We start from the raw sequence: 24,104 nt of genomic DNA, 5'->3' as shown, positions 1-24,104 counted from the left end.
AAGTCTCGGGCAGGAGGTATTGCAGAACACGCACTGGAACTTTAAGGACTGTTGTGACAGAATTAAAATTGCTAAGCCCAGGAGTCCTGACCCGGGCCACGGGCAATACAGCCTGTTGCTCAAAATGACCCACCTGCACGCGTGAGGGAAGGGGTGTGGAGCTCCCATTCCGAAAGGAGCCGCCTGACTGCACAGGTAACCTCGCCTTCCCCTCACGTTTTATTCTATTGAGTAAGACGAAAACCCTCAAGTTCTCGGGTCCAGGTCAGGGGAAGGGCGGCGCTCGGGCTAACCCGCGGCCTGTGGGCCTCCTGGCCGGCGCGGGCGAGGGCCGCGCCCGTCCTCCCCGCCGCGCACCCGTCTCTGCGGCCCGCAGGTTCACACCCGCGGCTTCGCCGGCCGCCGCTCCCGTTCCCGCCGTGCGCTCGCAGCTCGCGTCTCCCGTCCCTCCTCCGTGGAAGGAGGTCGCGCTCCGCCGGGCCCACCTCCACCCCTCTGCAAGGCGCCAACGCTAAAGCGCGCTTATTCCTAACGTAATGTTGGACAAACGCGGGTGGAGGGAAAAGAAGACACTTCCGCCCGGTTCGCTCGCCGGGCTCCGTCCCGTCGTCCCGCAGGCGTCCCTCGGGGCGGCGGAGGGTCCCGGCCCGCCCCGGCGCCGCGCGGCCTCTCCTCGCCGCTTCCCGCTTCCGGGAACGCGCACTTCCGGCGACAGGAAGCGCGTCATCACCCCGCGCCGCGCCGCACGCGGCGGACGTGCGCCGGGACACCTTTGGATTCGGGTGCTCGCGTGTGGGGCGCGCTGAGCCACCCGGGGCCGAGCGGGGACCGGGGCCGGAGCCGGGGTGCCTGCTCCCCGGCGCCGCCATGCAGGTCTCCAGCCTCAACGAGGTGAAGATTTACAGCCTCAGCTGCGGCAAGTCCCTCCCCGAGGTGAGCCCCGGCGGGAGCCCCCTCCTCGCGGGCCGCCGCCCCTCTGCGCCGCCCTGTTTTGCTTGGCCCTGACCGGCTGCCCGGTCGGGGAGGCCCCGCTTCTCCAGGGTAGCGCTTCTGAGCCTCATTATTATCGGCGTTATTGACCGTCCGGTTGGACAGTTCCCTGTTTGGGGGGCTGTCCTGTGAGTTGTGGGGTGATTGGCAGCGCCCCGACCTCTACCACCCAGAAGCCGGGGGCACACCTTCCTTCCAGTCGTGACGACCAAATGTGTCTTTAACACTTGCTAAGTGTACTTGGGGAGCAGAATTCTTCCTGTTCGAGAACCACAGCTTTAGGGTGATCAGAGTTGCTTACTTGTTAAAAACCCACTTAAATAGATGAAGTTGTTCCATACATTAGTTATAACACCTAATATTTGAGACTTGCTCATCGGTTGATTAGATGAAATTGTTTTCTATTAAAAGTTATAAAATTTTATTGTCTAATAGGTTTAAATATCATCAAGAAAAAAAAGAATATGATAGTGGGGTTAGGATTACAGAATATTTTCACTTTCTATGTTATGTGTTCCTATAAGGTTTCAGTTTTTTTCATATGAGGATCATTATTTTTGCAGAAATAGAAAAAGACTAAGCAGAAAAAGACTAAAAGAAAAGTTGTAAAATAAAGTCTCTTTATTTTCTTTAAGTGGCTTTCTGACCGGAAGAAGAGAGCCCTACAGAAGAAAGATGTTGGTGAGTATTACTGTTTTTCTCTTCAGCTACATTCATGGTTCAGATTGTGATGCTGTCATTCATTTGCTGTTGCCATAAGTTTACAAAATGCAGTGGAAAATAAATTATTTCCCTTATCCCTCTTAAGAAAACTTTGCTGTGGTTGATAGGTTCCTGGTGGGTGTGGGATTTGATTCTGCCTACTTACAAGCTATCAGCTAGCCTGTTCTGTTCCATGGATGGCAGCCGAAGTCACAAGACTCCTGGGTCAGTCCTGTCACCTGCAGTCCCGTTTTCCCCAGCCCCTCTCCCAACGACTCTGGAATGGCTTTGTTCACCAGCCTATCCAAATCTTTTTCATTGGTTAAACCCAGTTGTTGGGTTTTGAGATTTGGAGACAGTGAACATTTGTATTCTTTTTTTTTTTTTTTTAAAGATTTATTTATTTATTTATACAAGCACTGGGCACAGTCAGAAGCGCGGGAGGGTGAGAGAACTCACCAGAGCGGGGAGCAAAGCAGGCAGAAGGACCGAAGTACACTGCTGAGGGGAGCAGCAGGCGGCAGGAGAGGTCTGCACGCCATGTGGGACCCTCCTCCGGTGGCCAGGAGCAGCCAGGGATCGAACCGGGGCTGCAGAAGCTGCGGGCAGCTTCGCAACCCAGAGCTCAACCGCTGCGCCATTGGGGAGGCCCAACATTTGTATTCTTAACTAAGTATTTTATATACAGGACATATGAAAATGAACAATAAAACTCACTGCAGAAGATTCTGATTCTTTTATGTTGTGTGTGTGGTTGATTTTATACTTAAAATCATTAGGGACAGATTTTCTCCATTATAACTTGTCATGTATGAAACATGATTTATTGCCTCATGTATTTTATCAAATACCAAGATAAATACCCCAAGGCAAACATCTTGGAAAAGTAATCTTCCTAAATAAGGGGAGAAAATTGAGCTTTTTCCTCGCTGGCTGCCTGAAGGTGTACCACCATCATGAACAGCATAGATACCCTCCAGGCCAGGAAGGTCACGACCCTATGGTTTTGTCACTGGAAACACATGACCGGTCCTTCACCCTGGGGAGGCAGCAGCACCTAAGAGAGATGCGGGGAAAACTGGCTAAAATATGCACACCCATCCTGGATGTCATCTTTGTATTTGGATTCAGAACCCACTTTGATGGTGGGGAGATAACTGGCTTGGTCATGATTGCAAATTGCTGAGTGACAAAAAGGAAAATGAACCTAAACATAGACTTGAAAGAAGACCAAGACCTCAAGGAGATGGTGAGGGGTCTCAGGAACAGGATGCAGGCTGTCGGGGGCCTGCAAGGGCCAGCTGGTGCTGGCAGCGGGGAGTGAGGATCCTGTGGTGTGATTGTGTGGTGATTGTGCAGATTCTCATGAGAGGATCCATAAATTAAAACCTTTAGAAAAGAAAAAAGAAAGCCAGACCTTAAAGGAAACCCAAAATGGTTGCTTTGGTGATGTCTGCTGGCCTAATGGCATCTGATCCTTTCACGCTGCTCCCTTGTCTGGTTGGGGGAGAGCAGACTCAGGTTAGCGGGAAGAAGCGGGTGCTGACTCCTCCTAGCCGTCTCCGAACTCACTGTTTTCCACAGTGAGCCGCCCCCCTACTTGCTTGGTTGGTGCCTTATATTTGGGTTTAATGCACGAGGCAGTTACATGCCCTTTAGAGTCACAGTCCTTGCTGCAGGCAGTGGGGTAGGAGGGCACCACCAGAGCTGCACGCTCCTGTCAGATGGAGCCAGTCTTGCGAGTCCCTGCTGGTGTTTGAGCCTGGATCCTCTTGGCAGCAGATCATTGGTGCCAGGATTTTGAATGTCTGAACATTTACAAGACAATTTTTTTTTGAGCAGTCATCGTGGTTTAATGTTTGTTCTGTTCACCTTTATCCAGGTCTTAACACTATGTCATGCATTATTATTTGGCTATTTTAAAAAAGTTAATGAAACATACTTCTTTTTGAAGAGTAAATATGAAATACTTAGTTTAGAAAAATAATGTTTGAACCCTGGCAAGTCATGGGGGACAGGGCACCAGGACGATCCCTGCTCTGTGTGCTTTGCCATCCTGTGGGAGGAACAAGCACGTAGTGGTGACCCGGGTGCTTCCTTTCTCTCTCTCTAGATGTCCGTAGGAGAATTGAACTTATCCAGGATTTTGAGATGCCTACTGTTTGCACTACTATTAAGGTGTCGAAGGATGGACAGTATATTTTAGCCACCGGTAAGCTTGTTTTTGGTTGATTTACATACACTTCATAGCAGGTATGGCCAGGTTTTCTTTTTATTACTCTAACATGTTCTTATAGAAAGTTTCAAAGTTTATTGAAAGCATTGTGGTAAACATCTGTTTACCAACACCTAGATTCTGCAGTAATGTTTGCTGGATTTGCTCTGCCACATGTCTCTCTCCCCCTCTCTGCCCATTCTGTTTTGGGTGCCTTTCTGAAGGAGCTTCAGTGGGCAGTATACTCCACCTCGAGTGACTCGGTATGTGAGTCATTACCTGGAGTTCTGTATGTCCCTATCTACAGTGAAATGCACAGAGGACTCACCAGAGACAGAGTAGGGAGCAGAGCAGGCGGGTCTACTGACATACACTGCCGAGGGGAGCAGCTCCTGGCTGGGATGGAACTCAGGCCATAGCAATGATAGCACAGAGACTTAACCCCTAGGCCACCAGGGAGGCCCCTTCATCTTTGCCATTCTGCTGCCAAAAACATGTTGTTATTTTAATATCTTTTGTTAATTATTTGTAAAGCTGATTATTTGTGTTTCATTTTTTGTGACTTGCCTGTTTATATCCTTTTGCTCATTTTCTCCATGGGATATTGGGGAGGGCGACTTTTAAATTCTTTGATATGGTTACAATTATCCCTCCCTGCCTCTAGACAAAAAATATGTTCAACCTATTTACAGGGTGTTTACAATTAGAAAGTATGTCCTTTAGCTTTTATATGACTTTTTTTATAGGAACATATAAACCTCGGGTTCGATGTTATGACACCTATCAGTTATCCTTGAAGTTTGAAAGGTGTTTAGATTCAGAAGGTAAGTAAAAGGTTAAATTTGAATTTATGAAAGTAGCTCTTTGTAATTGGCTGCTTTTCTCCTTTTTAAAATAGGAGGGGGGTTGTGTACCATTTTCTGTGCTGTGTACCAAGTTGCCACAAACACAACAGCTTCAAACAGCCACTTAGTAGCTCATAGCTCTGCAGGTGAGGTCTGTTCAGGCGCTGCTCTGCTGCGTTCAAGGCCGAACTCACGGTGTCCGCAAGGGAGGCTCTCACCCATCGCCTCTGGGCCTGACTCCATTTCCATTCATGTAGGTTGTTGACAGGATGTACTTTGTTGGGGCTGTAGGGGCCTGGTCACTGTTTCCCACAATCCATCAGCCTGGGGCCACCAGCCATAGAAAACCGCTTTGTAAGGGCTCACGTAACCCTAACCCCGCCCCCTTTGCAGCAGGTGGTGTGGTCACCAGTGGCCTTCGACGTGCTCTGGCGGTGGTGGCTGTACAGGCTCCCCTGGGAACACATTGCTGTTTGTATCAGATGGCCTCATGTTTGACATCGAGAGAAAAGAATTTAATGTGATATATATCCTAGCATGTTTCACCCTTTTCTTTTTAAAAACAGTAGACACCCCATGTGCTGTTAACTTTCACTCTATTTTTGTCTAGCAGGTGTGCTGTGAATAACTATCAAGTTAGTTACCTTCTCTTAAAGCAACACACTTTGAATGTTTCTTAATCTTATTTTATATTGAACATCTCAGAAAAGCCATGGAAAAATCTAGGAATCATTCTGTTTTGTGAAATTACCTTTCTAAATTTGCTTTAGTTCTGCAGAAAATCTAATTGATCTGTATTGAGAAAATATAAAGCTTTTAATTTTCCATTTGATGTTTTGGGGGCAATATAATGTGGCAACTTTGTTCTTTTTTTCAAACAAGGACAGCAAAGAAATAAAAGCAGTTTTCTATGAAATTTTTGTGCTGAATTAGAATCTTCATATCAGAGTCATATTTTTACTTAAAATGTGGATTGATGATATACTTTTCCCCACTGCTTCTTGTTTTTCAGTTGTCACGTTTGACACTTTGTCCGATGACTATTCAAAGGTATGCTCAGCAGCACGGCTTGCACTGGCCATAGCAAGAAATAAGGGTGGGATTTATTTTTATGACATATTTTTATGATCCCAGTCATAAATTAAAGATCGATGTGTGGTAAAATAAGGCCTATCATTTTCAGTTAATCTGTTTAACTTGTCACATGTTTGATGCCTGATATCTTTTAAAAATGACAGTGATAGAGAGGGCCTTTGACCAGTCTAGTGTCAAAATGAGTTTCTTAAATTGCATATGAAGTTTTATGCACGTTTAAAAGAATTGGTAGCAGTCATCTTTTTTAGACCATCTTATATATTCTAGATTTGTGAGTTTGATCATTACATTTAAACGAGTGTAATTTGCAAGGTCGCTTTCCTCTTGTTCAGATATGAAAAGTAAAATAGCAGTGTTTTATATTTTATTTTCCTGACCCACCAGCGGTCCTAGTGTCTTCTGAAACAACTCAGCACGTCTAGATGTGCGGGTTCCCTTTTCTTCTCTGTTCCTGATGAGTCTCTTTCAGATCCTGTTCCTTTGAACAGTGAGCTGGCCACCAGTAAAATGCCTTATTTAGCTTAAAATAAAAAAAATTGATGATGTCAGATGTCATTTTTTTTTTTTAAGATTTTTTTTTTTAATAGAGGCATGTTTTATTTATTTATTTGTTTGTTTGTTTGTTTGTTTATACAAGCACTGGGTACAGTCAGAAGTGCGGGAGGGTGAGAGAATTCACCAGAGCCAGACCGGGGAGCAGAGCAGGCAGAAGGACTGAAGGACACTGCTGAGGGGAGCAGCGGGCGGCAGGAGAGGCCTGCGCGCCATGTGGGACCCTCCTCGGGTGGGGGTGGCCGGGAGCAGCCGGAGATCGAACCGGCGCTGCAGAGGCCGCGGGCAGCCTCGCAATCCAGCGCTCAACTGCTGCGCCACCGGGGAGGCCCTCAGATGTCATTTTGAAGGAAAATTGAATTTTCTGACCTGACATAGCATTATACATTATCTTCAGTTCCATAAACAGCAGAAACTTTTGCCTCTTTGCCACATGTTTTGGGACAAGTAGTTTTATAGTGTATTTTCTCTAGCTATTGATGAATATGCTTAAAATGCCACCTGCAGATTTTTAAGATACCTTTTACTATATTGAAATTAAATGTGTAAGTTTTTCAACCGCTGCATAATTGTGAGATTATTAGAATGTGTTCTTAAGTAAAACAGAACCCCTCTCATTGAGGTCACTGAGAGGGCTGTGCCCGTAAAGAGCTGGAACCACGTGCATGCCCGCAGAAAATAGGGTTTGCAGAAAGACTATCTCAGGTGCAAGAAAGCTTTGAGAAACCAATGGAGAGGTTCAGTTCTTCATCACAGTGGCGAGATGTGTGTGTACCTATGGGTTTACAGAAAGAGGGAGGTGGGGAGAGATCAGAGTTTTTCTTTGCCAGTTTAGTGATAATGATGAAATAAACATTTTATGAGGCCTAAGCAAACATCTTCTGTTTTACTTTTCAGATTGTCTTCTTACATAATGACAGATACATTGAGTTTCACTCACAGTCGGGCTTCTACTACAAGACCAGAATACCCAAGTTTGGGAGAGATTTCTCTTACCATTACCCATCCTGTGACCTGTACTTTGTAGGTGCAAGGTAATTGGGACTCATCACTCTCCTTTCTCCTTTCTACCTGCCAGACAATATCTGTTCTTGAAATTGGGGGAGAGATTCAAAGATGAATTTGACACAACCCCACCTTTTTAGTTGGTTGCCTGAGGGTGTACTTGGATCATTTAGGAATCACATCTTTTTTTTTTCCCACTACCATTGGAGTTTTGTGTGTGGTTTTTTTGTTTTTTGGGTTTTTTAGATTTATTTATTTATTTATACAAGCACTGGGGTATATAGTCAGAAGCGCGGGAGGGTGAGAGAATTCACTAGAGCCAGAGCGGGGAGCAGAGCAGGCAGAACGACCGAAGCACACTGCTGAGGGGAGCAGCGGGCGGCAGGAGAGGTCTGCGCACCATGTGGGACCCTCACCCAGTGGCCGGGGATCGAACTGGCGCTGCAGAGGCTGCTGCGGGCAGCTTCACAACCCAGCGCTCAACTGCTGCACCACTGGGGAGGCCCACATCTCTTTTTTTAGCTGCGGTAACACACTGTGCGACTCAGTGGTACGGTTCTGTACACAAACTCACAAATAAGGTGATTTTTTTTGTTTTTAGATTTAGAGTGCACGTTCATATCTGTTACAAAGGGAAGTGACACCTTATGAGTGATATGTGCAGACATCTAAAAGTATATTTATTTGAAGAAAAGTTTATTGTAGTTTTTTAGATTTTTAACTTTATTCTTTACTTTGCAGCTCTGAAGTTTATAGGTTAAATTTGGAGCAAGGACGGTATCTGAATCCACTCCAAACTGATGCTGCGTGAGTACCGCTATGTTTATTTTGACCAGAAGATGGCGCCAAATGCTCACATTGTCATGGCAGTGTTGCTTTAAGCTACGCTGGGGGGAGTTAGAGTACCATCAGCCTTTTCTTAAATAAAAAGTTCAGAGACCTGGTTGTTTTTAAAAACATATTTTATAATATATTCAGCTTAAAAACTTGGTAAAAAAGTTTTTTTGAACTGTTGTTTAGACTTTTGTGATTTTGCTCTGATACACTCTCGTGAAGAGGCTTTGAATTAACTTGGAGTACCATTTTATAGTTTTCATTTTCTTTGTTTTTGTTAGTAGACATTTAAGGTTTTCTCATTGTCTCCTTTTAGCATGCATTGTAGTTTACACAATTTTTTTTTCTTTAGCATTTCAGAAAAGTATTTTGAATACCTTTTCTTTTTTTCCCCCGAAGTCCTTTAGGCCCGAATTTGTCATCATAATACTGAGTGATAATGACAGTAGTCCTTCCTACACGCCAGGCATTATTCAGTGTTTTAGATACATTGGCCACTTGAATTTTGGAGCACGTTTGTGTGGGAGGAACTGTTACCTTCATTTTACAGATGGGGCAGCTGAGGCCAGCTGACTCGGAGAGGGTCAGTCACTTGTCAGGGTCATACAGTGGTCCCCAAGTGTCCTGCTGGCAAGCAGAAGCTGGTGACTGCGTGCCAACACGCAGCCCTTTCCTGACCCAGTGCTTTTCGGGTGCAGATGAGTGAGAGAACCTGCCGTCTTCATACAGCTTGGGTTAACTGTCGATGTAGAAAGTTTATTGACTGCCCTGCTTCCCCAAAGTGGGGCTAATACTCTCTTGTTGCACCACTGTTTTAGGGAGAATAATGTCTGCGATGTAAATGCGGTGCACGGCTTGTTCGCCACGGGAACTGTCGAGGTAAGTGTGCTCAGGCCTTATTTGTTTAAATATTTTAGTAATTTGATGATGAGTAGAGTTTTACTAAGAGAGCCTTGTGGTCCCTGCCAACAGGGTGCTGATAAACTTGGCCGCATAGCTCTCTGGTGTGAGGGTGGTCTCTGCATGAGGAGGCTACTGTGCCCTGTCCGTGAAAGTAGGCATCTGGCTTAGGTGCATCGCAAGATGGTTGTGCCAGATGCCAAAGGCACAGGTGGCCAAGGGGCCACAGGGCCACCAGTTGCCTGCTCCCCTTCATGGGGGCGGTCGTCAGCGTCCAACTCTTTGTGCCTCTTAGTGCCTTGTGTGTCATTACTTTCCTGAGGTTTCGAGTCCTCAGTGACTGGGAGACTCCAGAGGCCCCGGTGAAGATCACAGGGAACACCCTCTGGAAACCTCACACCTGGAAGGGCACCTGGGATGTGATGCAGCCGCAGGGCAGCAGCAGGTTTCTCTTGGACCGCGTTATCTGTGAACTGGTGTTCTTGGTGCTTGTCAAGAGTGTTTCTAGGCGTGTGTTTTTAAATTATAATAATGATAACTACGCAGTTGAAAAAAAAGTAGTATTAAAAAGTGTCCTCTGTGGTCTCCAATTCCAAAGCCCTGGCCCCAGAAGGAGTGCCTCAATGCTCCACACGCCTTCTGTCCGTCCACGTGTGCATGTGTATAAAAGTGTTTTACAGAAATGAAATCATATTCTGCCATGGCTTTCCATTTGCTTTTTAAAAATACAGTAGCATGGGCCTCCCTGGTAGCACAAGGGGTTAAGGCGCAACCTATGAAGCTGTCCGCAGCTACCGCAGCACAAGTTCGATCCCCAGCCAGTGAGCTACCCACATGGCACAGCAGACCTCTCCTGACTCCCTGCTGCTCCCCTCAGCAGTGTATTTCAGTCAGTCAGCCTGTTCTACTCCCTCCTCTGGTGAAGCCTCTCACCCACTTCACCTCTGGCTTACCCCAGTTTTTGTATGCATAAATAAATAAAATACAATAGCATATATGTATGCCTTTGTGTTGCTACTTAAAATTACTTATAATACAAGGGTAAGTTTTTAAAACTGATGAATAAGACTTCACTGTTCTAATGTACTGTCTTTTATTACAAGTCCATATGGTGCCATTTAGGTTTCTTCACTCATTAATTTTATGAGATTAGGATTTGAGATATAGAGCAATCGAGGTCAATTTAATGGAGTTTTATAAAACTTCATCAAATATTTCTTATAATACTATTATGCCTAAACCAGGCCAAATAAGTTTTCTCTTGGTATTTATTTGCGATCACAGGGATATTTCAAAGTGGTTTCTTTGGGGAAATAGTTTCAAGATGGTGTCCTTGTGGAGCAGTGCAGGCTGGGCCTCAGGAGCGGTCGTGAGTCACACATCTGCCATGTCACAGCCCAGAGGGCTGGCACACGGGGAGGACAGCCCCCAGGAGTCTCGAGGCTGGGCCTCCTGAAACCACTTGATGGTTGGGGGCTCGGAATTTGATATGTAAAGTCAGACTGAACTTCAGAAGTTATTTTTTGCATTATTTTTGACATTGTATGTTGAGTTTTGGTCTCTTCTGTGAGTTATTGTTACTTTGGTAAACATTGGGGAGTAAGAGTTGCATTTTGTCTGTCTGAAGTACATGAGTGCCAGCTTGGCAAAGAAATATTCAAGGTAGGCCACAGAAAACCAGTCTGATTTAAAAAAAAAATTGTAATTATTCTGGAATTTAGCTGCATACCCATTTTTTGGTTTAGAAATGTGATTTTCCTTTTTTTATGTCCATAAGCTTTTTTTTTTTAAACCTTTTTTTTTTTAATTTATTTATTTATACAAGAACTGGGATACAGGCCAGAGGTGCAGGAGGGTGAGAGGATTCACCAGAGACAGAGTGGGGAACAGAACAGGCACTCTGACTGAAATACACTGCTGAGGGGAGCAGCCGGCGAGACAGGAGAGATCTTCTGCTCCACGTGGGTTTCTCCCTGGGCGGCCGGGATCGAACATGCGCTGCAGAGGCTACAGACAGCTTCACAGCGCTGTGTTCAACCCACTGCACCACCAGGGAGGCCCCCATAAGCTTATTTTGAGAAGACAGGGAACTAGACCATTTGGATATACCTGCTTCACAATTTATACGATTTCTCCTCCTTTATTCTTTGTGACAGATGTTTTAAATAATATCAAACAAGGAGATCAAACTTTCTAAGTATGTTTATGGCCTTGCTTTTAAGGTAGTTCATATTTTTAAAAACTTAAAAACTTAAGTAATTTTTTTAATCATTACAAAGTCAAAGAATAAAAAGTGAGAAGGTTAATTCCCTTCTGTCCTTTTCTAATCTTGGTTCCTTAATTAAACACTTCATAATCTGTTGGTCTTTATGTACGAAATTTATTTTCTTGAAGACCATGGGGTCATATATTTTAAGTAAATTGCTTTTAACATGATGAGTACGTCTCTCGTACATGTGGACCTACATCTTTTCAAAGGCAGTGAGGCATCAGGTGCCTCTGCACTCCGGAGTCCTCTGTTTGCAGTTCTGTTTTGTTTCTTTTGCTTTTGCTCCCCCCCCCCCACCCGTTTTTTACTCTTAGAAAATTCACACCTCCTGAAGTGTCGCACATTGGCTTTCCGTTTTCTTTTCTTTTTCTTTCTTTCTTTTTTTTTTTGGTGGAACCCTCGCCGGTGGCTGGGGAACGAACCGGCGCTGCAGAGGCTGTGGGCAGCCTCGCAGCCCAGCGCTCAACCACTGCGCCACCAGGGGAGGCCCTGGCTTTCCATTTTCTAAGAGAGAAAAAGTGAGTGTGTGTGTGTGTGTGTGTGTGTGTGTGAGAGAGAGAGAGAGAGAGAGATGTTTGTAAGCTATTTGAAAGTAAGTTGTAGATATTAGGACATTTAGCTCAAAATATTTCCAAAATGTTTTTTTCTTAAAGTCGAGGACTGCTGCCTTTAGAATCATAATACCATTATCGTCCCTAAGAAATTTAACACTGATACAATAATAATTGAATATTAAAATTTCCCCAGTTATACCAAAACATATTTTTCATGGCTCCAAACCCTCCTCCCCACCCCCCAGTCAAGGGTCATGCATTGCTTTTGGATCTTTTTTCTTACCCAGCTTTTCCCTCCTTGGCTTTTCTAATTATAAAAGAAATTCAGATCATGATAAAACATTCAACAGTACTGAAAAGGAGGGTATAGAGTGGAAAGTTTAAAAATTCTATTTCCCTCAAATAATCAGTGTTAATAAGACAATGTTGTGGTAAAAATGCCTAAAACCTTCCCAATAGCTGCCATTTAAAAAAAAAAAAATTATTTATTTATTTATACAAGCATTGGGTACAGTCAGAAGTGCAGGAGGGTGAGAGAATTCACCAGAGCCAGAGTGGCGAACAGAACAGGCAGACTGACGAAATGCACTGCTGAGGGGAGCAGCGGGCATGGCAGGAGAGGTCTGCATACCACGTGGGCCCCTTGCCAGAGGCTGGGAATCGAACTGGCGCTGCAGAGGCTGCGGGCAGTTTCGCAATCCAGCACTCAACCACTGCGCCACCAAGGGAGGCCCTAGGTGCCATTATTTAAAATGACTTTCATGTTTGTTTAGGGCCGTGTGGAGTGCTGGGACCCACGGACTCGTGGTCGGGTTGGCCTGCTGGACTGTGCGCTGAGCAGTGTCACGGCGGATTCCGAGTAAGTGGGGATTAATTTGCAGTGTAACTGTTCATCAACTTCTGATGTAAACAGTATATTAATACTAAATTAAAGCAGATTGATAAAGGGTGATGTCCTGGAGACATAGCTGCCTGAGGTTGTAGTTTGTTGTGTTTTCTAAAGATTTGTTTTTATTTATTTATGCATACAAGAACTGGGATGCATACCAGAGATGTGGGGGGTGGGAGGCTTCACCATAGACAGAATGGGGAACAGAACAGGAGGCTCTACTGAAATACACTGCTGAGGGGAGCAGCGGGAGACAGGAGAGGTCTGCCCCGCCATGTGGATCAGCTCCCTGGCCAGGGATCAAACTCGTGTCGCACTGGCTGCCGGTAGTTTTATAGTTCTGAAACTTAATCCCTTGTGCTACCAGGGAGGCTGAGGTTGTGGTTTTTGTGATAGTTTCACATACAGGTCCTTTCCTTTGAAAACTTACATAAGCGACTAAGCCAGATTCCTGTCTAAAGTACTATACGGAATGTCTTATTTATGCATTTGCCCTAAATTTTGTTACAATAAATACGCTGTGGGATCTAGTGATGGAAGTAGGTGCCACCACTCCAGTTAGTAAGCAGAAAGATGTGCTTTGAATTCAAAGGTAGAGGGAAACAATTGTTTTTGATATTTCTTATTTACCAATTCCTACATTGAAAACAAGTAGAAAAATAGCACACACTTGGGGGATGAAAGCCTCTAAAAGCTTGAGTTAAGTAAGAAGCACATGCACAGTCTTTTCCCCCTCACCAGGGTGGTTACCATCCCACTATTCATAACATCCGCCTTCAGACATTTTTCTGTGCTCCAGTTACATACTGTGCTCTTGGTCAGATCCTCAGCATGGGGTTATTTGCTGGAATTAGGTCTGGAATGCCCTTTCTCTCTGCTCTTGATACTCATAGTTACATGATTTCACTAGCATGTGCTAATTTCCGTTGAGCTGACCTTCACTTGTAACTGATAGCATGTGGGAAGCCAAGTGTTTGATGGAGGTGCGGGGCTATAGAGACACTGAGCCCTCCAAATTATTGAAGAATTTTGTGTCACTTATTTGGAGGAGAGAAGAATTCATACAGTTCTTTCTTTTAAAAGGTTCAGTTCAGGGGCCTCCCCTGGTGGCACAGCAGGTTGAGCACAGCGCTGTAAAGCTATCGCCAGCTACTACAGCATGAGTTCAATCCCCGGCCAGGGAGCTACCCACGGGGTGCAGCAGACCTCTCCTGTCTCCCCGCTGCTCCCCTCAGCAGAGTATTTCAGTCAATCTGCCTGTTCTGCGCCCCACTCTGTCTCTGATGAATCCTCTCACCCTCCCGCACGTTTGGCCTGTACCCCAGTTCTTGTATAAATAAATAAATCTTTTTAAAAAAGGCATATAAAAAAGAAAGATTCAGTTCAGGTAAAGAAAGTATTGTTGACCTTAAAAAAAATTTAAGAATCACTGAATTAAAAAGATAACTCTTTCTAATATATTTATTTTCCCTTATATGATAAGAAAAAAATTATTCTTTTAATTTTGACATTAAAGTGAGTATAGTAATTTTCCTCTATACATGCCAGTGAACAGTTTTGTATTAGACAATTTTAAAGAGGACATTCACTCATTATACACCTATTTTACTTTTAGAATTAGACATTTTTATTTTGAGATGCAATACATTTGCAGAAAAACTCACCAAGCGTCACGGTGCAGACTGCCAAATGATTCAGATTACCCTGTCTGTTAATAGACTGGACCACCCAAACGCTCATATCCTATTTCATCATGCGGGTATGAAAGAAAATCAGTCAGACTCCTGTTTATTTTTGTAAAGTAGGAAATCAGTTGTGAGAGATATTTACCCCTTCCTTGGAAGAAAAGAATTTGAGATTTTCAAACATTACCTTGTCTCTGGCTAATCACAGAGAAACTGGGGCTCCAGGACACACTGTCATTGTTTCATCTTGAAGGAGGCATTTAAGAGATGGGCCCACAGGAGTTATTGTCAATCTGTCTTAAGAGGTGATTGCTACTTTAAATTTCATGATTATAACAGAAGCTACGTTGTGGGAAATTTAAAGAAAGAATGTGGGGAAAAAAACATCTTTTTGTTTGTTTTAATTAAGCCTTTATTTTTTAGGGTGAATTTTAGGTTCACAGCAAAATTCCATGAAAGGTACAGTCATTAAAAAAAGATTGTCTTTGGTAGCATGCAAGCATTTAGTCTCTTCTTATCTTCAGTAGAATATTGACCCATACATTTCTAGTGGGAATGGGACATTTTCCAGTTGTGTGATAGAAGTTATTTTGTTGATTAAAAAAAATTTGTAAAGCTGATTTATACTTAATATAAAAAGATACTGAGAAGTTCAGAAGTACACAGGCTGCTGTAAAGATGACCTCTGCGCACACAGCAGGCCTGAGTCACTAGTCCGCTCTCACCTGCCCACTGTCACACATCCATTTCTAGCTCTGTGGTGTTTTTCTTGAGAAAATAACTGGAGCACAGATTTCTAGGATTAGCAGCAAACTTGTGTGTGGGCTTCTGTGCCAGTTGCCGAACTGCCCAACGGGAAGCGGCGCCCCCGTGTGCAGCGTGCCTTCCCCACCCTCCGTGTAACACCACTGAATTGCCTGGACAAGCCTGGGGATACTGCTGAAACACAACCTGGTAGACGTAATTACCCACAGATAGGACTTTCTGTTTGCCAGGTGGTACACTCAGTTCTTTACTTCTGCCACCTTAATACAGCAGCCACTTGTGACATGGTTACTGTTGTATTTGTACAGCTGAGGAGATATTGGTTCCGGCATATGTAAGTAAGCCTTTAAAAATTAATGCTGGGCCTCTCCGGTGGCACAGCGGGTTGAATACCGCGCTGTGAAGCTGTCCGCAGCCTCTGCAACGCAGGTTCCCGGCTGGCCAGGAAGATTCCCACATGGCGCGGCAGACCTCTCCTGCCTCGCCCGCTGCTCCCCTCAGCAGTGTCTGTGGTCCGTCTGCCTGTTCTGTTCCCTGCTCTGTCTCTGGTGAATCTTCTCACCCTCCCTTGCCTCCGACCTGTACCCCAGTTCTTGTATAAATAAATAAAATCTTATAAAAATTAATGCTGCAGAGGCATATTTTTTCTAGGGAAAGATGTTCATATACCTGTTAAGTGGAAAAGCAGATGACACCGTTGCCTGTAGAGTTTGGTCACACTTTGACAGGTAGAAGAGTGAATACAAGTGTGTCATCACAGGGGAATGCCTGGATGTGTACAAAAATGTAGTTTTGCTTGCTGATTCAGTTGTTTTCAGGTGACTTAATTTTTCTTTATGCTTAGCCATATTTCTTCTTATAAGCTGTCACCTCTGTTAATTTCACAAAGATGATTCTAAAGATAGAACAGGACAAGAGAAAGCCGTGTGAATGCTGGGGTGGGGGCGGCTGTCATTTGCAGAGGGTGTGACTGCCTGAGAAAGCCAATGGAGTCAACTGGAAAACTGTTAAAACTAGGATGAGAGTCAAATAAAGTGGCCACAAAATCAATGGTATTGATGTATATCATCACCATTCATTTAGCAAGATACAAGGGAAGGCAGTTCTCATAACAGAAAATGTGAACTATTGAGCAATAAGCTTAGTAAATACCTTGGTGAAGAAAATGATGTGAAGCAAAGAAACTTGAATAAATGAAGAAAAATAACATTACTGCACAGAAAAATGATTTTTCTCAAGTTTATTTTCAAGAGTAAATGACTAAAAGTGGTGTGGATGTGAGCCTCAAGGCTCCACACTGATGCTTCAGTGTAGTCACTGGCAGAGGCCGTAGGTGGCACCAGAGGCCTGAGAGTGTGCGCCAGCAGCAGCCTGGTACCAGTCCTGGCCCCTATGAGGGTTGTTGGTGTTGATACTCTTGGTTCCTGAATAAGGAACATATCCCAGATTTTTGGCCATAACCACTCATAAGATAAGAGATACTGCTTTTTTATTTTCACTCCCCAGGGTTAACTTTAAAAACAGAAATGGGCATACCCATGCCTGAATGTAAAATCATCCCTTAAGCAAAAGGGATATTTCTGTAAATACCTTGTCCTAACAAGTAAAATGAGGGGTATTTCATACCGAACCTTTTAAATTAGTTTCCAAATTTCAGGAACTTTTTGTTTGTAGCTACTTTGAACATATTTCTTTATCTTTCAAGAAGATAATCTACAGGTTTTTAAAGGTAGAGTACACTTATATGTAAAGTTTGTATTTATTTTGAATAAGAAAGTTTGTATACAATTAACCTCTTAAACAAAAAAACCTAGAAATAAAATTTTCCTCATTGGAATTGGATGTTAATACTGAGTTGTTACAAGAAGGAGGTTTCCCTGATGTGAATATTTTGCCTTTCAGGGTCAACAGTTTACCAACAATCTCTGCTTTGAAGTTTAATGGCGCCTTGACCATGGCAGTGGGAACATCCACAGGACAGGTAAGTGTGTTCAAGTCAGAAATTTCACACTTAATGTTAGTATTTCAGAAGTGCTTGCATATGGTGGGAAGCATCCACAAATCTTTTCTTTGCAGTAACAGAAGCTGAGGCATTGTTATGTGGGCCAGAGCAGAGAGTGTTCCAGAATGCTTATTCTTCTAGCACCTGAGTAGTTTCCGAGTCTGACCCAGTGCCAGGCCTGGAAGCTCTGGACTGGAGTTATGGTGGGGTCTGCTCTCTTGACTGGTTTAGAACATTTTCCAGAGTGTGGAACAGATTCTGTGGTCCAGAACTTTGGAAAGGTCTAGAGTCTTACTTCCATCACAGTGTGCACTTGAACATATATTGAAGGCTCTGAGAATTCTGTAGACGAGAAATGTGTTCACTGATTTGCAAGGAGTGTGTTTTCACCTAGCTCCATTAACCAGTCCCAGGCATCAAGGGGTCAGCGGAAAACACCTGAGCAAAGGCTAGTGGGGGTGGGGTCGGGGTGAGGGAGGCGCTGCCAAGGTTTTCTTCGGTTCCTTCAAGGCAGAGCCTATAGCTTGCAGGTTTCTCTCCTGCCAGAACAGATCTGAAGCTTGGATCTGTCACTTGGGACTAATAACTAGCTTCTCCAGGAGCCCCCATGGTCCCAGCCTGCACCCCCACGCAAATCGGCCAGGACTGTCCTCGTTGTGCCTCTGGTTCCCTCCCGCTCAGTCACAGGGTCTGACCATCGGCCTCTGTGTGTGTGAAGTTAACAAATGAAATAGATTCTTTTCCTTTTGCTTCCTTCTAAATACAGCTCAGTGGTCCTCAGACATGCCCTCTGGGTAGTGGAAGAGATTTTCCTAGAGGTGTTTTGCGGACTGACTTTAGAGCCTGAGGGAGGGTCTCTGTTGTGTTCATGGAAAAGATAACGAAGCAAATGGGCAGCCATTAAGCTGAGTTTTCAGATGTTGCTTTTTGAAAGAAAGTATTTAGTTTATATAAACAAATAACTTGTTTTTTTCTTTTAGATTTTATTGTATGACCTTCGCTCTGATAAACCATTGCTGGTTAAGGATCACCAGTACGAACTGCCCATTAAATCCATTCATTTCCAGGATTCATTAGATTTGATTTTGTCTGCAGACTCTCGAATTATCAAAATGTGGAATAAGAATTCAGTATGTATTTTTTTGTTGAACTTTCTATTTGTGTATTCTCCTAATGTTCCTTTTCTTTTTCTTGCCTTTTTTGAATTACGTGTGTTCTTGGGAAAAGGAAGCTAAGTGTCCACTGCAGAGTTCTGTAGGAAGTCAGTTACTTCAGGGTAGATAATATATTTAGGTAAAGTAGTTCAGAGTCCTTCTGTTGAATTTTTCCTGGTTTTGCTACAACTGCATTCTTAAATGTTCAGTTAGGCAGAGTAGATGATTGTTTAACAGTGTGGCTCATGAAAACCCCACCTTCACCTTGAGGCCCCCTCATCGCCTTAAGAAACCTTTATGAGCTACTAATTATCTTCCCCTATCAGTAATATTATACAGCTGAATGTCATACCCGTCCCCATCTCAAAGGTTGGATTGTAGAAATGACACCTTTACAGTTATTTCTGCAGTGTTTTTCTTAAAAGCAGCTTTTTAAAGAACGTTTGATTCTCTCTCCTTAGTTCCAAGTATCATTTAAAAAGTTAACTGAATTCTTTATTACTGGTTTTAATCTGCTTTCTGCTTTTCGTTTTAAAACTTAAGTATTTTGAAAGACGAATAAAAGATTGATTCAATATAAATGGGACAAGTTCTTTCAGTATAGTAGTTTTAAGAGTTATTTATACATAATTATAAACAACATCTTTTGTCAAAAAGGGTCGTTTTTTTTTTTGAAAGCTTTATTTACTTATTTATACCAGAACCGGGGTATAGACCAGATGTGCAGGAGGGTGAGAGGATTCACCAGAGACAGAGAGGGGAGCAGAACAGGCAGACTGATGAAATACACTGCTGAGGGGAGCAGCGGGCGAGACAGGCGAGGTCTGCCGCGCCATGTGGGACCCTTGCCGGCCGGCCGGGATCATACCGGTGCTGCAGAGGCTGCGTGTGGACAGCTTCACAGTGCGGCGCTCAACTGCCTGCGCCACCAGGGGAGGCCCTCACTTTTTTTTTTAACCTTTAAAGGGTCACTTTAAAAAAAAATCTTTGGATGAAGGGCAGTGAGTAAGGTCCAGTGGCCTCAATGTCAGCTGCTGGAAGCCCAGAGTCAGTCTTGGGGAGGAGGGCTGGGCAGAGGTGCTGCCAGCAGCCCCATCACACAGCGCTGCTTGTCAGAATCCCTGGCTGTTTGACCATTTCTTGTGTTTTGAAATTTTCACTTTACTAGCTCCTTATATTTTGGTCATCATTTTTCCTCTGGATCTATTTTTGGAGACTCAGCGTGGTCCTTGGGGTGTGCTTTGCCTCTCAAGCTCCTGGGACTTCAGCAGAGGATGTCCTGCTCTTCTCCGTTCTTGGCAGAACCTCCCTGGTGGTGGGCTGGGAGGTGACGCCTGCTGGCTTTCACTGGTAGGGTCTTGAAGACTTTCTTGGGAAGATTCATGGAGTCTTAGGCCAGAACCTCTGCTCTCTTCTTGGCAGTTCCAACTAATTTACCCTCAAACTGTGTTTAATGTGTATGTTTTCATTTTTTAAAATGGCTAAACTACTGATACAGTGGAGGTTATCCTCCCTCGAGGTAATGCTGTTATCAGTTACACGTCCTTACACACTGCACAGTTTTCTGTAATGTGCATGATTTCTGCGAGCTGTGGCATCTTTGCTTTTTGTTCCATGCTGTATTTCCTTTTCCACTTCCTTTTTTCTTCTCTTCCTCCCCCATCCCATTTCAATGAGAATTTGAGAAGAAAGGAGGTAACTCTATGAATTTCATTTTAATTAGAATTCGGCTGCCGTTTATCACACGGTGTGATGCGACGCTCTTCCCCTATCGTGTCAGTGCCCCCACCCTTTGGCATGGGCGCCTGTCCCATGCTCTAGCACCCATCGGTGCTGGCAGGCTCATCAGCATCGTTCTCAAAATCGTCCTGCTTTATTTTTTTTTTTTTAAATTTTTTTTTAATAGAGGCATGCTTTATTTTATTTATTTATTTGTTTGTTTGTTTTGTTTATACATGCACTGGGTACAGTCAGAAGCGCGGGAGGGTGAGAGAATTCACCAGAGCCAGAGCGGGGAGCAGAGCAGGCAGAAGGACCGAAGGACACGGCTGAGGGGAGCAGCGGGCGGCAGGAGAGGTCTGCGCGCTATGCGGGACCCTCCTCCGGTGGCCGGGGAGCAGCCGGGGATCGAACCGGCGCTGCAGAGGCTGCGGGCAGCTTCGCAACCCAGCACTCAACCGCTGCGCCACCGGGGAGGCCCAAAATCGTCCTGCTTTAGTTGTCACCAAGTTGTACTTAGGCAGTGTGTTTCCATGGCTGGACCCCTCTCGGCCAGCACCAGTTTACTGGGTTGTGCTCGACTTGCCTTCCTCTTTCACCCACCTCACCACCTTCCCCATTTCCAGCTTCTTTTGTTGTTTTTGCCTTTAACTTTCCCTAATTGTCAAAAACATAGCACATTTCCCTCCACATTCAAAATAAAACGTGTTAAGTTAGCTTTAACGGTATTAAACTTACATTTTCTGTGCCCATGGGATTTTTGGTAAGTTGTCATGTATCCAAGATTTTACTTGGTCCGCCTCAAAACCTTGTTATGGCAGATAATTGTTTTCATTTTATCCTGTTGACCATTTTTTCCCTTTTTGTCTTGAGTACAAATTTAACGGAGGTATATTTAACAGAGCCCTAGGATTTTTTTTGAAGTAGGTGTACAACTTCATTTTAAATTTTAGCCTTACTGTATAGAAGTTATTTCTGAATCTTAGTATTTATTTTCTTGGGTAACTCATCTTTCTCCCCTGGGGTTTAGTTTCTTCATCTACAAAATGGTGACATTTGATAAATTGACAAAATGAGTTTGCTAAGATTTTTTTTTAAACCTAAATTTTGTGATTTACTTGGGTGATTTGGTTTATTTGCATAGAAGTGTGTGCTTGAGTTCTCGCTCCTGTGTACTTTGTTTGTTTGTTTTAAAGATTTATTTATTTATGCATACACGAACTGGGGTGAGAGGATTCACCAGAAACAGAGCGGGGAACAGAACAGGCATGTCTACTGAAATAACTCTGCTGAGGGGAGCAGCGGAAAAACAGGAGAGGTCTGCTGTGCCACGTGGTTTGCTCCCTGGCCGGGGATTGAACTTGTGCTACAGTGGCTGCGGCTAGCTTCATAGGTTGTGTCTTAACCCCTTGTGCCACCAGGGAGGCCTTTATTTTCTTTTTGTGACGTTGCCAAAGTTGTTTTCTTTTTACTGCTTTAATAATTCCTTTTTGCTTCCTCCTTTAGGGGAAAATATTTACTTCGTTGGAGCCAGAACACGACATCAATGATGTCTGCCTCTACCCCAACTCAGGTACACAGTTTGTAACAGAGCGTTGTTCAGTGACACACACTGAGGGATGTTTTGTTGGGTTTTAAACTCATTTTACATCGCAAGTCAGGGTTTTAGCTTGGCCAGACAATTGTTGGATATTGTACTCAAAAAAATAAAGAGCAGGAAGTGGTGTGGATGATTCAGAAAATGGCACTCTGAGTGACTCAGTGCCTAGCCAGCCAGCTATTAGAGACACTGGTAACAGCATCGAGGTAGGTGGCAAGCGAGGTGCTATTTTCATGTGCCCTTAGCTCTGCTGTGCAGTTAGTAATGGCATGTGGAAACTAGGGCTAGGGCTTGAAGGCTGGCTGACAACGCACACCATGCTCGCTGGGTTGTGGGCTTTGGTATATTCTGTCTTGCCTGTTCTCAGCAAATTATACAGCACATCTTGAGGTGTTACCTTCAAGGCAATCTGTGCAGCATTTTGGGGCAGGAGAGGAGAGAAGAGCAGTTGCCACTCGGGCGGCATGTTGTAAGGACAGACTCAGGTCGTTTTGGTGGAGGGGTACAGTCTGTTCTGCCTGGACAGACAGCATGAGAGTGCGTGAAGGCATGTGGGAGCTGCTGGAGAGCCCAGTACAGGTTCACTTGCCCTGAGTTCAAAGAGATGCATGGAGTTGGGAGAAGGGATTGGCAGGTGAGGGACTTGTGGACGAAGAGCAAGGAGAGGATCCTTGGGTCTTGTTTGGATGGGGCTCCCCGCGTGCCAGAGCCGAGGCCGCTGCAGGAGAGCAGTGGGGCACATGCTGCAGGCCCGGGGTGCTTGTGGACTGGTCTGGGGTTCCAGCCTGTGCAGACCGCTGCCAGAGGCTCTCTCCATGCAAAAGGCACATGAGTTTTGCGCTAAAGTGAGTAGGAAGTGATGCTCTGAGCTGAGACTGGGGACACGAGAGATAGCGTGGGGGAGGGAGGATTGTGTTTTCTTTTGTGAACATTGGCATGTTAGGCGGCGATGGCATGGTGACAGGTGGCAGAGGGTCTCAAGCCTGGTGCCCGTTGAAACTCCCTGGGAAATTTTTTAGAAATAGATTCCTTGGCCTTACCCCAGATATGTTGACTTGGAGTATCCAGGGGAGGCCCAGCAGCGTGCTGCCCCAGCCGCCCCCTCTTGGGCTATGCTGCCGTCAGCCCTGCCCCACTGTCTGGCACTTGGGAGCCGCGTCCCGTGCACGGTAGAAAGTAAGGCCTCCAGACAAGCAGGGCTGCACATTTTGAGACATGTGGCTCAAAAATGTGAGTCATTTTTGACTGGGGAGACTGAGGCTGACGTGCGAACAGGAGGCTTGTGGAGCCAGGAGCTGGCTGAGCAGGAGCCGGGCTTAGTGCGACCCGCATGTCTGCTCGATGGATCTGACTTCTCCCCTGGGACTCAGATTAAATCATAAATGAGTTCACTTTATATTCATGGTAAAAATAATAATATAGCCTTTTTAATGGGAAGTAAAAGGGTTTCTCTCTGGGAAAAATGTCTAGGACATTTATGTAATGAAGATGTATTTATAGCATTTTAATTACACACTTAGAGTACTGTAATTTTAGGATTAAATGTACACTTATAAAGTAATTCCTGTGAAGAAATGCTAGACAGTTTGTACAGAAATATCCTCAACCGATAGCAGTTTAAAAACAGTCCGTATCAGGCTGGCGGGCTTACCCTGGCCCAGATCCGCCCGGCTGCCTGGTTTGTTGCAGTCTGTAAGCTGAGAGTGATTTTGTTTTTTTGAACAAAGAGAAAAAGAATGGTTTGTGAACGTGAAAAGTGTATGGAATTTACAGTCGGTGCCTCTTCGCAGGAGCAGCTCCAGGCGAGCACTGGGTCACCCGTGCTGTCCCGGTGGACGAACAACAAGCTACGAAGAACAAGACACCACGAAGAACAGCCACAGAGAAACAGGATGAGGGCAGCCTCGACACCACCAGCCTGACCCCGGGAGGATCGACAGTCAACGGAGAAGGCACGAAAAGGGCGGGTTCCGAGCAGGACCAAAAGAAACCAACAACACGTAACGAAGTCACGTCCCCTCCACCCCTCCTTGATTTCATCCCGGTCCAAAAAAGCAAGCTAAACCCCCGGGGATGGGCTGATGTACAACCCCCTTGGGACTGAGCAGCCTGGCCACCAGTAGGCTGTCCGTCTCCACTGGGCCCACACGACGCTGCCGACTTCCGCCAGACGCACGCATCCAAATAAACCCAAGAGAAAACAGCTATTCCAGGGGGAGACAAAGCTGCCACCCTACTTGGAGTAGTCACCACTTGAATCACCACTTTCCAGAAGCAACTTGCAGCTCCCTGGTCTGTAGCACTCATGTCACAGAAAGGAAGGGTCACT

The 24,104-nt window shown here is 44.8% G+C and overlaps 1 protein-coding gene across 3 annotated transcripts in view; it reads left to right on the top strand.

Moving 5' to 3' along the window:
• Positions 1–867: 867 nt before the first annotated feature.
• The window catches only part of NOL10 (nucleolar protein 10), a gene marked incomplete at both ends in the record, with an annotated part of 71,040 nt that continues 47,803 nt past the window's right edge, over positions 868–24,104 (top strand). The window contains 12 exons of one of the 3 annotated variants that reach the window (XM_084234657.1): positions 868–933; positions 1,626–1,671; positions 3,806–3,904; positions 4,654–4,731; positions 5,765–5,802; positions 7,297–7,433; positions 8,146–8,211; positions 9,057–9,117; positions 12,735–12,820; positions 17,203–17,281; positions 18,283–18,432; positions 21,682–21,748. In XM_084234657.1, the coding sequence (XP_084090783.1) occupies positions 868–933; positions 1,626–1,671; positions 3,806–3,904; positions 4,654–4,731; positions 5,765–5,802; positions 7,297–7,433; positions 8,146–8,211; positions 9,057–9,117; positions 12,735–12,820; positions 17,203–17,281; positions 18,283–18,432; positions 21,682–21,748 (973 nt within the window). The remainder of the gene's footprint in view (positions 934–1,625; positions 1,672–3,805; positions 3,905–4,653; positions 4,732–5,764; positions 5,803–7,296; positions 7,434–8,145; positions 8,212–9,056; positions 9,118–12,734; positions 12,821–17,202; positions 17,282–18,282; positions 18,433–21,681; positions 21,749–24,104) is intronic. The other 2 variants (XM_084234658.1, XM_084234659.1) reach the window with 2 other exon arrangements.

The sequence above is a fragment of the Talpa europaea genome (genome assembly GCF_964194135.1).
Source record: "Talpa europaea genome assembly, chromosome: 6".
Classification (NCBI taxonomy): Eukaryota; Metazoa; Chordata; class Mammalia; order Eulipotyphla; family Talpidae; genus Talpa; species Talpa europaea.
Note: the sequence above shows the minus strand (reverse complement) of the source record. Positions and strands in the feature narration are given on the sequence as shown.